The 12949-nt window shown below is 39.5% G+C and overlaps 1 protein-coding gene across 2 annotated transcripts in view; it reads right to left on the reverse strand.

Moving 5' to 3' along the window:
- LOC124545117 (origin recognition complex subunit 3) overlaps positions 1 to 12949 on the reverse strand; it is a 138093-nt gene that overhangs the window by 105769 nt on the left and 19375 nt on the right. For both annotated transcript variants that reach the window (XM_047123934.1, XM_047123935.1), the window contains 2 exons: positions 8789 to 8926; positions 4363 to 4486 (listed from right to left, as the gene is read on the reverse strand). In XM_047123934.1, the coding sequence (XP_046979890.1) occupies positions 4363 to 4486; positions 8789 to 8926 (262 nt within the window). The remainder of the gene's footprint in view (positions 1 to 4362; positions 4487 to 8788; positions 8927 to 12949) is intronic.

Raw genomic sequence — 12949 nt, forward strand, 5'->3', positions numbered from 1 at the left:
GGGCCCCACTTGGCCACAGTGGCAGGACAATGCAGCTGGGTGTGTTGTATTTGTCTGTCAGTTCTGAAGGATCTTGTCCAAATGTAAGTAAAACTTTGTTTGTGTGTGTCTACTGCTTAATACCTCAGCTACACATACAAGTAAATTAGGCAATCAGTATAAAGATTTATAGTAAAAATTTCTGTTGGTGCCAAAGTGCACACCACAGCTTCCCTTGTTAGACAAACTGAGGTGCTGAAGGTATTTTCAGCCACCAGGATTCAAACAGTCTACCCAGAAATACAGTGCCACATTTTGAAGGGAGGTTGTATTACATGGGCAATTGTGAAACTGCAGTCACATACAGTGGTAAACTGTAACAGACTAAATGGAAATTGAGCTATATTAAAACAATTCTACCATTGTGCATGTTCACCTACTTCTCACCTCTCTTCAACATATTATATGACAAACAGAAAGTTTTACATAGTAAAACTTATTCATTGCCTGTAACATCAAAAATTGCTGAACATAAGACAATTGTGAAACATCATCATTTTCATGTTTTCTGCTGTTCTTTAGTTGCTTCTTTATCATAATCATCATCATCATCATCATCATCATCAACATCATCATCATCACGGTGGACATGTGTCTGTCTATGCAACTAAATAAAAGACCATTTGCTTTTTTATAAGTGTGTTTCACTTCCTTTTATTTACAAACCATCATCAACCGTGATTTTCTGTGATCTTATTATCATATATGTAACACCTTGGAATATTACTCCATTGTCCCGTGTAAACCAGAATGTCTGATCTTTTATTTTTGAGTACATTCAACTAAATCCTTCGCTTTTACAGTGTGTGTTTCAAAAACATGTTGGCTGTGTGTGTTTGCTTTTGATAATGTCGACAACTGCCATTTATGTGAACTGTATTTCCGAATGGAGTTCTGACATCCTGGTATAAGCAGAGCAACAAGTCACAATTCTGTGGTAACACAAGTAAAATAAACATGGAGGGTTATACAGGGGGGAGGAGGGGTGGGAGAACAGTATCATTATTCCAGCACTATAACCACAGAGATGTGAGAGGATGTGTTACATGGATAGGGTGGGAGAAATATGCAAGAGTGGGGCGAGGAAGGGGTTGAGAAAGTAAGATGACAGCTCACAGGTAAAGGCAACAAAGGAACCAAACATAAAAGGAGCCCAAGAGAGCCCACCCAGGTACAGGCAAAGAAAGCTGCATATAGCATATGAGGTAGTGGGGGTGGCTTGGGAGGGAGGGAGGGAGGGAGGGATGGTGGCTGGGATAGAACTGAGGAAGAGGGATAGATATCATGAAAAGAACAATGTGATCTTAGATTAATGCAATGGAGTTCAGGCCCCCTTGATAGTCCACAAAAGATAAAATGAAAAATATTTCCCTACATGCCTGCAGTGCAATTTAGCCTGGCAGAGTGTTGCTTGTGACGTGCTTCTCTCCAGTGAGCACTCCGCCTCAAGACTCCACACATGTGGTATAGTAGCAGCCTCACCACAGCCTACTGTTTGCTCATTTAGCAGCAATCGAGCAGAAGGGTGAGGGAGAAAGGGGGGGGGGGGGGGGGGGGGGATGGGCGACAGAGTCTCTTCGATCATTTCCTTAAAGCGTAAGCTCTCACACCTTCACTCTCTGTCACAGCAAAGAGGCGTCGTCGGTTTGCTAGCCCACGTGCTCTCAGTATTCAGAATTACTCTCCTCATTATTGCACTATTGTCACTATCATTTTGGTTAGTACTGTGGTTATTATTCTGGTTTTGATTCTGGTTATTACAGTGGCTATTTTTCTAGTGCGATTCTTAAAAAAGTCAAAAAGAAAAAATACTGAAGAACAAGTTTTCATTGAGGAGTGGCAGCTTAAGGACTTTTTCTTAGAGAATTCTGATGAAAAACGTGAATGTTTAATATGTAAAAAATAGCTTAATTTAAAACAAAGGTAATAATCTTGCTCAAAATTACACTCAGTGAAGCAATAAACTCATGTGACAAACGATATGCTTTCGTGGATAAGTTAAAATCAAGTATTAACAAACAGTTTAACTGCATTATATGTGATATGCCTAAAATTAGCAAAAGCTCGGAAATGCTTTTGTGATGGTGTACTTGTGAAAGAATGAGCAACTGAAATGGCCAAAGCATTTAATGATGATGATGCTGCTGGATGTTTTGAAACCACAGCTTTGTCACGTAGCACTGCAACGAGTCAAATTCTTGATGTGAGAACAGTAAAAAAAGGAAATTAAACAATTTAATTGCAAACTGTCAGTATTATTCTTTGTGTATGGACGAGTGTCATTTCTCGAGCTGCTGCAAACAAACAGGAATATAAGGAAGGAAATTCTTCAAGATTTACATCCAATCTGCAGTGAGTTTCATGGTCACATTACAGATTTTAAGTCTCTACAGCCAGACATAATTTTCTTTAACAACCCAATGAAAATTAGTGTTTTAAGTGTTAGAACTAATTTTCAAGAAGAAGTGTTCAGTTTACAAAATGATCCATTCACGCTACCGAGAATAGTAAGAGAAGCTGCAGTGTTTCAAATCGTGTCAAGATTGCTACCCAAAACTCTCAGACTTAGCCGCTACAACAAAATCTTTTTGGTTCAACACACATGTTTGTTAAATGCACACACAAGATATATTCAATACATTTTTGTACACATTTCCTTCAATGTAGTACATTAAATTTGCACAGAGTGATGCACTGGCCAGTGAATAGTTGGAACGAACTTCATTCTGCTACAATACAAACTGAAATCAATATTGTAGAAATTTTCAAGAACAAGTTAAATAAAACTAAGGACATATCATGACAGAAATAGAAAGGGTGGGAAATGAGGCAGGTGGGTGGAAAGAATATTGTAGAACATTAACAGAGCCAACAAAAGAAGGTTTAAAATATCATAATGCATAAAAAGTTAGAGAGAGGAATTGGGTGGGAGATGAAAAGAAGGGGGGGGGGGGGGGGAGAATCACATTAGGGCACATTTAAGTCAGGTGCATCTGCTGGCAGCAAGTACAAGTCACACTCTGACAATACGTACATTTAAGATAAAAAATTTATTCTTTCCACTCTTACTATCCTTCACGTGTAGTTAGTGAGAAGAAAAGACTATCTACACACTGTATCTTCTTTTCATAATTAAAGAAGTTACCAATGACAGCTGCTGAAAACAACCGTCTTTACACATCCTCAACCAATTCCTTCAATCTGAGAAAAACCATAATGGAAACAAATAAGGTTTTGGATGGCATATTGTTGAAAACAGCCATATGGTAAAAGACATACAAAGAACTCTGCCCATTCTTCATTCTGCTGAATAGGGCACAAAAATGTATCTCCTAGAAGATCATACAATATTTAAACTGATTATCAAATTCAGTCGTTTTGCTTTATATTTATTAATATAAGATTTTCACAGCTATTAACATGTAATTATAAGACACCTTGCATACTTTATTAACTTACACACTATCCAAATTCCGAATACTTACAGGATAAACTCACTGCTGCCAACATAATACTTACTTCACTCTTAGGCTTTGTGAGTCAAGTTCATTTGCTACATGAACTTGCATTAGTATTCAAGTACTATTAATCTGTGCTGCTCCCTACACCCTGACTCTAAATCTCCACCCCAACACCACCTCCCACCTACTCTCTCTCTCTCCCCCCCCCCCTCCCACCCCCCTCTTTCCAGTAGTGAACCACTGATAACAATCATTACAAACCAATACTGTATAAGTACTAAAATCATTGCAGGTTTTAATACAGCTTAATAACTTTACAAATTGTACATAGGTTTCGAAAAATTGCAACATAATTATGTTAAAATAGTGTGAGCCCGGATTTAGTACAAAGCAAGCAAAAAAGGTGAACAGGATACCAGAAATAAAAAAGTACAATAACTGAACATCAGGGATGGAATAATAATACTAAATGGCTAGTCTACTACTCACTGCATAAAGGAGACCATAAGCGACAGACAGGCGCATTGAAAGAAAATTGTAAGATATTTTGAGCTATTAAGCTATTGGTCAGAGACTGCATGCACGCGACCTCCCCACCTCCTCCCCTCCCCACCCCACCCCCCCTTCTCACCAGCATATAGGGGCGAAGGGGAGAGCTGGTAAGGTGGCTGGGGGAAGATGCTGTAGTGTTGGCGGGGACAGGTTGGTGGGCTGCTACTGCTAAATGCAGCATTGGGAGCGTGTGCTCCGAGTGTAGCTGAGGTGGATGGAGGCAGCAAACGGGGAGAGGAGAGAAGAAGACAATGGAAAAGGAAGAAATAAAAATAAAAAATTATATAGTTTACATATTATATGTACATACCAGTTAATAATCCAGCAATAGGAACAACATTTTCTTGAAATTTTACTTCTGGCCCATTATAGCAGTTTGATGCATAATTTATTACATCTTCCAGCACTTTCTTGAAGCTCTTGTCTCTTAGTTCCTGAAACAATATTGATATTCAGTATGAAACAGGATGGAGAATGATAACTATGCTTTAAATTAACCTTTGTTTATCTTCTTGTAAAATAGAAGAAAAGGGGTAGTACACGAGACTACTGGGAGGAAATAATGTGTAATGAAGACGATGTTTTGTCCCTGCTAACATACCTATGCAAATAACAGAATCAAACCATTAAAGTCTATGTTGGAATATAAATAATTATGAAAAGGACAGACTGCTATTCACTGTAAAGATGACATGCTGAGTTGCAGGCAGGCATAACAAAAGACTTTACACACTGAGCTTATGGCCAAAGCCGCCTCCAGAAAAGAAAAACACACACACACACACACACACACACACACACACACACACACACACACACACACACAAGCAGGCACACCTCACCGACACATTATGCCATCTCCAGCTGCTCTGTCTAGATTGAATTTTTTCATACAATCAATTAGTTAATGGATTTCCTTTTCCAAAATATTTTTACAACTACCCTAGTCATTTTCAGCAGGTAGTATAAGATGTAAACTGACAGTATTCACAGTCTGGTCTGCAACCATATTGTGAAGCAACATTTGACACATGCTGTCTTTTACATTCAACTTGGGAATTTCTTCATAAACTGAATGCACAGCACCACATCATACTTATATTACAGTCCCCATATCTTTTAGATTACCACAACAACGGTCTTACCAGTCCCACTGAGAAAACTTTAAAGACAATCTCTGCAACAACAATTAGCCATAAACAGACAGTGCCTGAACATAAATAATTTGCTGTATTTGCACCAGAAATCAGCATATTGCAACTGAGTTTGAAGGCTGACAACACAGCTATGCAGATGTACTCAAGGCTTCGGCCTCTGTCAGATCTCAAATTTTGTGTCAAGTCTTATCCGACTTTGCAAAGTCCTCTTCACTCCCACACTTTCCAGAACTGTTAAAAATAGCGGTGTCGTACAATGGATCACGATGCTACGCCAGAGACTTGACATTGAAAAAACTACTCAAGCCTTTCTTGGCATGACAATGAAATGATTACCTTCAAAATCAGCAATGCACACAACAACAGAGCACTCTGTTTACACAACTTATATGTTAAATATAATAGCAAGCTCCATGCAAAACACTTAGCTGTCACATCTGTGTATGAGTTTTCCAATGGATCTTCCTCCTCCTCCCCCCCCCCCCCCCCCCTCCTTTTGACGATTAAGAATGAATTACTGTCTAAAATCACTATATTGTTACTTTTCTTACTCTAACACTAGTAACCCCATGAGTACTCTAACAGTAAGTAAGAAATTAAGTATGAAGTTTTTCAAAAAGCCTATCATTATACCATCACATGAACTTTTCAGGTATTGTTTGCTGCTCAACTGCCGGCAGCTATAGTTATAAACATGTTGCCTTGGCTGTCATTCTATGACTGCACTTCAGGCAGGCAGCTTCTCGGCCACTATATGGAAGATAAACAGCTGTGACTGCCATTACTGAGTGCTGGATCATCATCATCATCATCATCATCATTTAAGACTGATTATGCCTTTCAGCATTCAGTCAGGAGCATAGACCCCCTCATACAGTTCCTCCATGATCCCCTATTCAGTGCTAACATTGGTGCCTCTTCTAATGTTAAACCTATTACTTCAAAATCATTCTTAACCGAATCCAGGTACCTTCTCCTCGGTCTGCCCCGACTACTCCTACCCTCTACTGCTGAACCCATGAGTCTCTTGGGTAACCTTGCTTCTCCCATGCGTGAAACATGATCCCACCATCTAAGCCTGTTCGCCCTGACTGCTACATCTATAGAGTTCATTCCCAGTTTTTCTTTGATTTCCTCGTTGTGGACACCCTCCTGCCATTGTTCTCATCTACTAGTACCTGCAATCATCCTAGCTACTTTCATATCCGTAACCTCAACCTTGTTGATAAGGTAACCTGAATCCACCCAGCTTTCGCTCCCATCCAACAAAGTTGGTCGAAAGATTGAACGGTGCACAGATAACTTAGTCTTGGTACTGACTTCCTTCTTGCAGAAGAGAGTAGATCGTAGCTGAGCGCTCACTGCATTAGCTTTGCTACACCTCACTTCCAGTTCTTTCACTATGTTGCCATCCTGTGAGAATATGCATCCTAAGCACTTTAAACCGTCCACCTGTTCTTTGTTACTCCTATTTGGCACTCAATCCGTTTATATTTCTTTCCCACTGACATTACTTTCGTTTTGGGGATGCTAATCTTCATACCATAGTCTTTACATTTCTGATCTAGCTCTGAAATATTACTTTGCAAACTTTCAATCGACTCTGCCATCACAACTAAGTCATCCGCATATGCAAGACTGCTTATTTTGTGTTCACATATCTTAATCTCACCCAGCCAGTCTATTGTTTTCAACAGATGATCCATAAATAATATGAACAACAGTGGAGACAGGTTGCAGCCTTGTCTTACCCCTGAAACTACTCTGAACCATGAACTCAATTTACCGTCAACTCTGACTGCTGCCTGGCTATCCATGTAAAGATCTTTAATTGCTTGCAAAAATTTGCCTCCTATTCCATAATCTTGTAGAACAGACAATAACTTCCTCCTAGGAACCCGGTCATATGCCTTTTCTAGATCTATAAAGCATAGATACAATTCCCTGTTCCACTCATAACACTTCTCCATTGTTTGCCGTAAGCTAAAGATCTGGACCTGACAACCTCTAAGAGGCCTAAACCCACACTGATTTTCATCCAATTGGTCCTCAACTAATACTCGCACTTTCCTTTCAACAATACCTGAGAAGATTTTACCCACAACGCTGATTAAAGAGATACCTCTGTAGTTGTTACAATCTTGGTGTGATTACTGCTTTTGTCCAGTCTGGTGGAACCTGTCCCAACTCCCAGGCTGGAGTGGGAGACAATTGATAGGGGCTTCCTGGATGCTTGTATAGCCTTAATGGCAGACTGTGCAGCTGACCAGAAAAAGTGACTGATGACACAATAACAGAAACGAGGTACTACAACTCGTAATAGTCAGACAATAATTCCAGATACCCCAATATGATCATAACAATTAAACAAATTAATTGTCACTTAGCTGATCTTTATAGAATCAAAATTACATATGTATGTTTTGTGTCCTCACCAGCACATGTCATGATGGAGGCAGCTGAGTCGGTACAGGAAGAACAGTGGAGTAGTTCAGAAACCTGGCACAGAGGGCACACGCATTGCATCGTATGGGCAGTCCTGCTGACGGAAATGTTCACTTGTGAGCGGCAATAAGCAGAACAGGCTACTGCTCCTGTGAAGTTAAACCACACCCGTAAGCCATGTGTGCGGCACACACTGGCGCCAACCACGCAGTGGTGCCACAAGGCGACCCAACTGTGGCTACGTAAAACTGTCGGTGCCTTTTAATGAAATGAAATATTTTGAAATGGCACAATTTGCATGCGGGCATTTTCAGTCATTACTCATATGTATATGATATTGAGAAAAATGCAATATTTCAGTAGACATGTACAGCTAGCATAGTTGTCCGATGGGACTGTAGTTTGGTTTCACCACATATCAGTTCATTACAGACAACTTCGCACTAACTGTCCTTTTCTTTGCTATTGCTGCCCACACCAGGAACCTACCAGTTGTAGCACCGTACTTCCATGGCAAACTTAATTTAAATGCTGTTGTGTGATGATGTGTTCCTTGCTACTAACGAGTACAGCATCTGAATAGGAACATCTCTATAATGTGTGTTCACAAATTTGTTACTTCTGTGTAAAATCTATACTGAATTTCCTCTGTAGTAGATTCTTTGGATGTAAATCTTCGTGTGTATGTTATTTATGCTCCAGCACTACTGAAATTATTTTCAGGACCTGGACACATCAAATGAATAAATATCTAATTATGCACATTTTTCCCTCATAATAGAAGAAACAGCTGTACTTTGTCAGACCCCAACATATGATTCAACATCACTCATTATCTCGTCGATTTTTCCACTCACTCAGTTTTGTGACTGTTACTTTTCTAACCCTAATTACAGTATCGCTGCTCACAACCATCAGCATCTAATTGCAACTGTGCATAATAATACAGCCATTTCTCAATCATTTAAATTGTTGCTTCTATAGTTTGATTAAAATCCAGGTTTGAAAGTGAATATAAGGTAGACATTCAAAACAAAAGTTAAGAACTACTAAATCAAGAGATACCATAGAACAACAAACTTGACAAACAAAATAAATGATAGCAATCTTTAAAAAAGTTTAATGACACACTACCTTCAAATTATTTTCAATCTTCTTCCACATCTCCTTATATGACACATACCACAGATCAGAGTAAAGATATTCATCTGTTGAAGCAGTCTTCAGTCGTTTCCTTCTCTTCCCCTGTTTCTTCTTAAACACAAAGCAACCCTGAAAATAACAATTACTTCACACAAAATTCACTGGAGAAACCATGCATGTTTAGAAAGTTTCTAACTGTGCAGCATATATAACTCATTTTCATGTTTACTAAAAGGCACAGAACAGCCAATTCCTCCAGTAATCAGAAAATGCTACTACTGGCTACAGTTTGCCTTGCAAAACTAGAGAAGAGTAGCAGGAAGCGGCAGAATTTGGAGCTCCTATAGCAAAATGGCCTGTTGCAAATGACTGGAGGGACAGCAGATATGCTGATCACGTATCCCTTGATCACAGGTCGCTCCTCTTTCTGCATTGTAGGCAGCAGTCAGCCAAACAGAACACGTCTATGGCCGAATATGTAAGTGGTGTTTACATTTAGAACACAACATACATCTACTTCTGAACTCAATGCAGAAGGTGGTATTTCCTTATCACAAGATGATACAGGCAGCAAGTAGTGCAATTCCTGAAACTGAAGAGACATGAGGCTCTCTTGGAATTTTCATATTAATAATATTATACAGCAGCTGGATTTACTTTTCAGTTCATACTGTTGAAGTACACAAACAAGCAACTGATTGACAGATGCAGGGTAATATATCTGATGTGACAACCAGCTGAAAGACACACGAGTCCTTCTGAAACTCTGACTGCCTGTTGGCCATTCTGCATGCCAAGGTAGCTGCCTAGCTGTGATTTACTTTTTTTTATTGTATAATATGAGCTTTACAATACCATCCACTGTTAATGGCACAGAAACATGAAACTTGTGTACTCTCCTCCACCTAAATACATAGGAATTACAATTATGAACAACATAAATTGGAAAGACCACATAGAAAATGCTGTGGGGAAGGTGAACCAAAGACTGCCTTTTACTGTCAGAACACTCAGAAGATGCGACAGATATATCAAAGAGACTGCCTAAACTATGCTTGTCCATCCATTTGGAGTACTGCTGCATGGGGTGTGTTCCTTATCAGATAGGATTAAAAGCAAATGAACGGAAAATGAAGTAAATAAACATATTCTAAAATATTTTGACACAGATAAAAGAGAAAAACAATGTTGAATTTTGTAAGTGGGGATAATATTTAAAAAAAATAAAAAATAAAAAAATAATTTTCAACGCAATTCAAGCTTAAATCTACACCTATGTCTACATATGTACTATGCAAACCACCCTATGGTGCATGGCAGAAAATACCTCATACCAGCACTAGTCACTTCCTCTCCTGTTCTATTCGCAAATAGAACGAGGGAAAAACGACTGTCTAAAAGCTTCCAAACAAGCACATATTTCTTGCACCTTTGTGATCCGTACATGAAATGTAAGTTGGCCACAGCAGAATTGTTCTGCAATCAGTCTCAAATGCCAATTGTCAAAATTTGTGCAGTAGTACCTTGCAGAGAGCACATTGTTTTCCCTCCGGGATTCCCATCCAAGTTCGTGAAGCTTCTCCGTAAAACTTGTGTGCTGATCAACCTAGCAGTAACAGATCTAGCAGCCCACCTATGAATTGCTTCAATGTTTTCCCTTAATCTGACCTGGTGGGGATACCAGACATTCAAACAGTACTCAAGAATGGGTCGCACTAGCATTCTACACACAGTCTCCAATATGGATAAGCTATATTTTCCCAAAATTCTCTCAATAAAATGAAGTCTAGCATTTGCCTTCCCTACTACCAACCTGACGTAGTCATTCCATCTCATTTTGCTTTGCAGTTTTAAGCCTAGATATTTAATAGAAGTTACTGTGTGAAGCTGCTCCCTACTACTGGTGTATTCGAATCTTAGTCACCTGCGTTACCTTACAGTTTTCTACATTCAGAGCAAGCTTTCATTCATCACACCAACTAGAAATTTTGACTAAGTCATCTTTTATATTCCTACAGTCACTCAACAATGACACTTCATGTTCACCACAGCATCACCTACAAACAGCCATAAATTGCTGCTCATCCTGTCTGTCAGGTAATTTATGTATACAGAATATAAAAGCAGTCCTATAACACTTCCACAAGGCACTCTTGTCAGTACCCTTGTCTCTCATAAACACTTGCCATTGAGAACCACGTACTGTGTCGTATCAGCAGTGGGGCACCGTACCAAATGCTTTCCGGAAATCTAGGAATTTTTATGGAAACTGTCTGTTGCCCTCCATCCATGGTTTGCATGATATAATGTGAGAAAATAGCAAGCTGAGCTTTTTACAAGTGATTCTTTACAAATACGTGCTGATTTGTGAACATAATCTTTTTCTGTCTCAAGGAAATTTATTATATTTGAACACAGGAAGTGTTCAATAATTCTGCAGCAAACTGACATTAAGGATATTGGCCTGTAATTATTTGGTCAGTTCTTTTACCTTTCTTATATAGATCAGTCACTTAGTACAATACAACAAGAAAAAGGGGAGAAACCTGTGACAAGGTAGCGGCACTGAGAAAAGCAGATGATCGATAGGAGACTGTACCCTCCGGAAGCTACAATGGTAAGGAGATAAAAGACTCCGAGATTAAAGGACCCAATTTAGCCGATGAGCAGCCACCCATTCTAGTAACTTGCAGGGGGCATTTGTGAGGCTGATGGGCCACTGACTATCAAGGGACAATGGATCCCTGCCAGGGTTAAGGACAGGAACCACAATTCTATCTCTTCATTGAGAGGGGAAAATGTCTGAGCCAAATACAGTTAAAAACCTATAAGAAATATTGCCATTGCGGAGGATTGAGGTGTTGAAGCAATTGGTTATGGATGGAGTAATGTGCAGGAGCAGAATCAAGAGAAAAAGACAGGGCCAGAAGAAGCTCCCATTTGGTAAAAGGTTCATTATAGAATTTCACCTGACAAGGGTAAAACACGAGCCCTCTGTTTCTGGTGGAGGAAGGCAGATTGGTATAAGGCTGCCACCAACGCGATTTCAAAATTGGTCGCAAAGTGTTCCGCACGAACTGAATGATCTGTACAAAAGGCCACTTCGAAGGACAAGGCCTGGGAAGGAAGACTGCTGCTGACAGCCTTGGAAGGTGCAGAGAGTATCCCGCACCTGTGACGAAGGTACAAAAGAACAGAGAGGAGACAAAATGTTCACAACAAACACATTTGCTCTGTTTGGTTAAGTAATGGGCCTTGGTGCAGAGACGTTTAAAAGTGATAGAACCAGCGTAGTATGGGTGCCACTTAAGATGTTACAAGGCACGACGACGATCATGGAGATTGGTGGCAATAGCCATGTTCCACCACGGAACTAGCCGACAGTGAACGGGGCCTGTCGAGAGGGCAACGGCAACACCAGCAGCACGGACTATCTTATCAGACACATAAAAGATGACTTCATCAATACAAAGTGACAAAGGAGGTTCAAAACATGACCTGGGAGGTATGTAGAGGTCAATCAGCACAATGGGAAGCCCAGCAAGGAAATCTGGTCATCGGGAGGTGGGAAGGCAACAAGAGAATCAATGGGAAGTAGTCACTAACACAGAGATCATCGTATAATTAAATTTGTGTATGGTAAAATAGCACAACTTATATCTTTAATAATCAGTCAGTCATTTGAGCAAGCCAACTTCCCTGATGTATGTAGCTATGCAGAGGTAAAACTACTATACACTAAAGGATCAAAGGAGAATATGGCTGCAATCCAAAGCATTTGAAAAAATAGCTGCAGTTTAGATAACAAATTTGATCACGAAACATGATGTTATTTCCAAAAATCAATACAGGTTCCAAAAACTGAAAAGCACCATGAACACAATTAATGAATTCATTTTAAAAAATCGACTAATCACTGGACATAAGCAATAAAGTGGCAGGTATATTCTACAACCTTACGAAGGCATTCAATTCCGTGAATCACTCAATGCTACTTCATAAACTAGACAGGTACAGCATAAATGGATTAGATTACATTAGATCAGATTAGTAGTTGTTCCACAGATCATGAATACGACACTTCGTAATGATGTGGAACGTGTCAGGTTAATAAAAGGTGTCTATACAAGATATTACATTACACAAAATATT

This window comes from Schistocerca americana, chromosome 8 (assembly GCF_021461395.2).
Source record: "Schistocerca americana isolate TAMUIC-IGC-003095 chromosome 8, iqSchAmer2.1, whole genome shotgun sequence".
Classification (NCBI taxonomy): domain Eukaryota; kingdom Metazoa; phylum Arthropoda; class Insecta; order Orthoptera; family Acrididae; genus Schistocerca; species Schistocerca americana.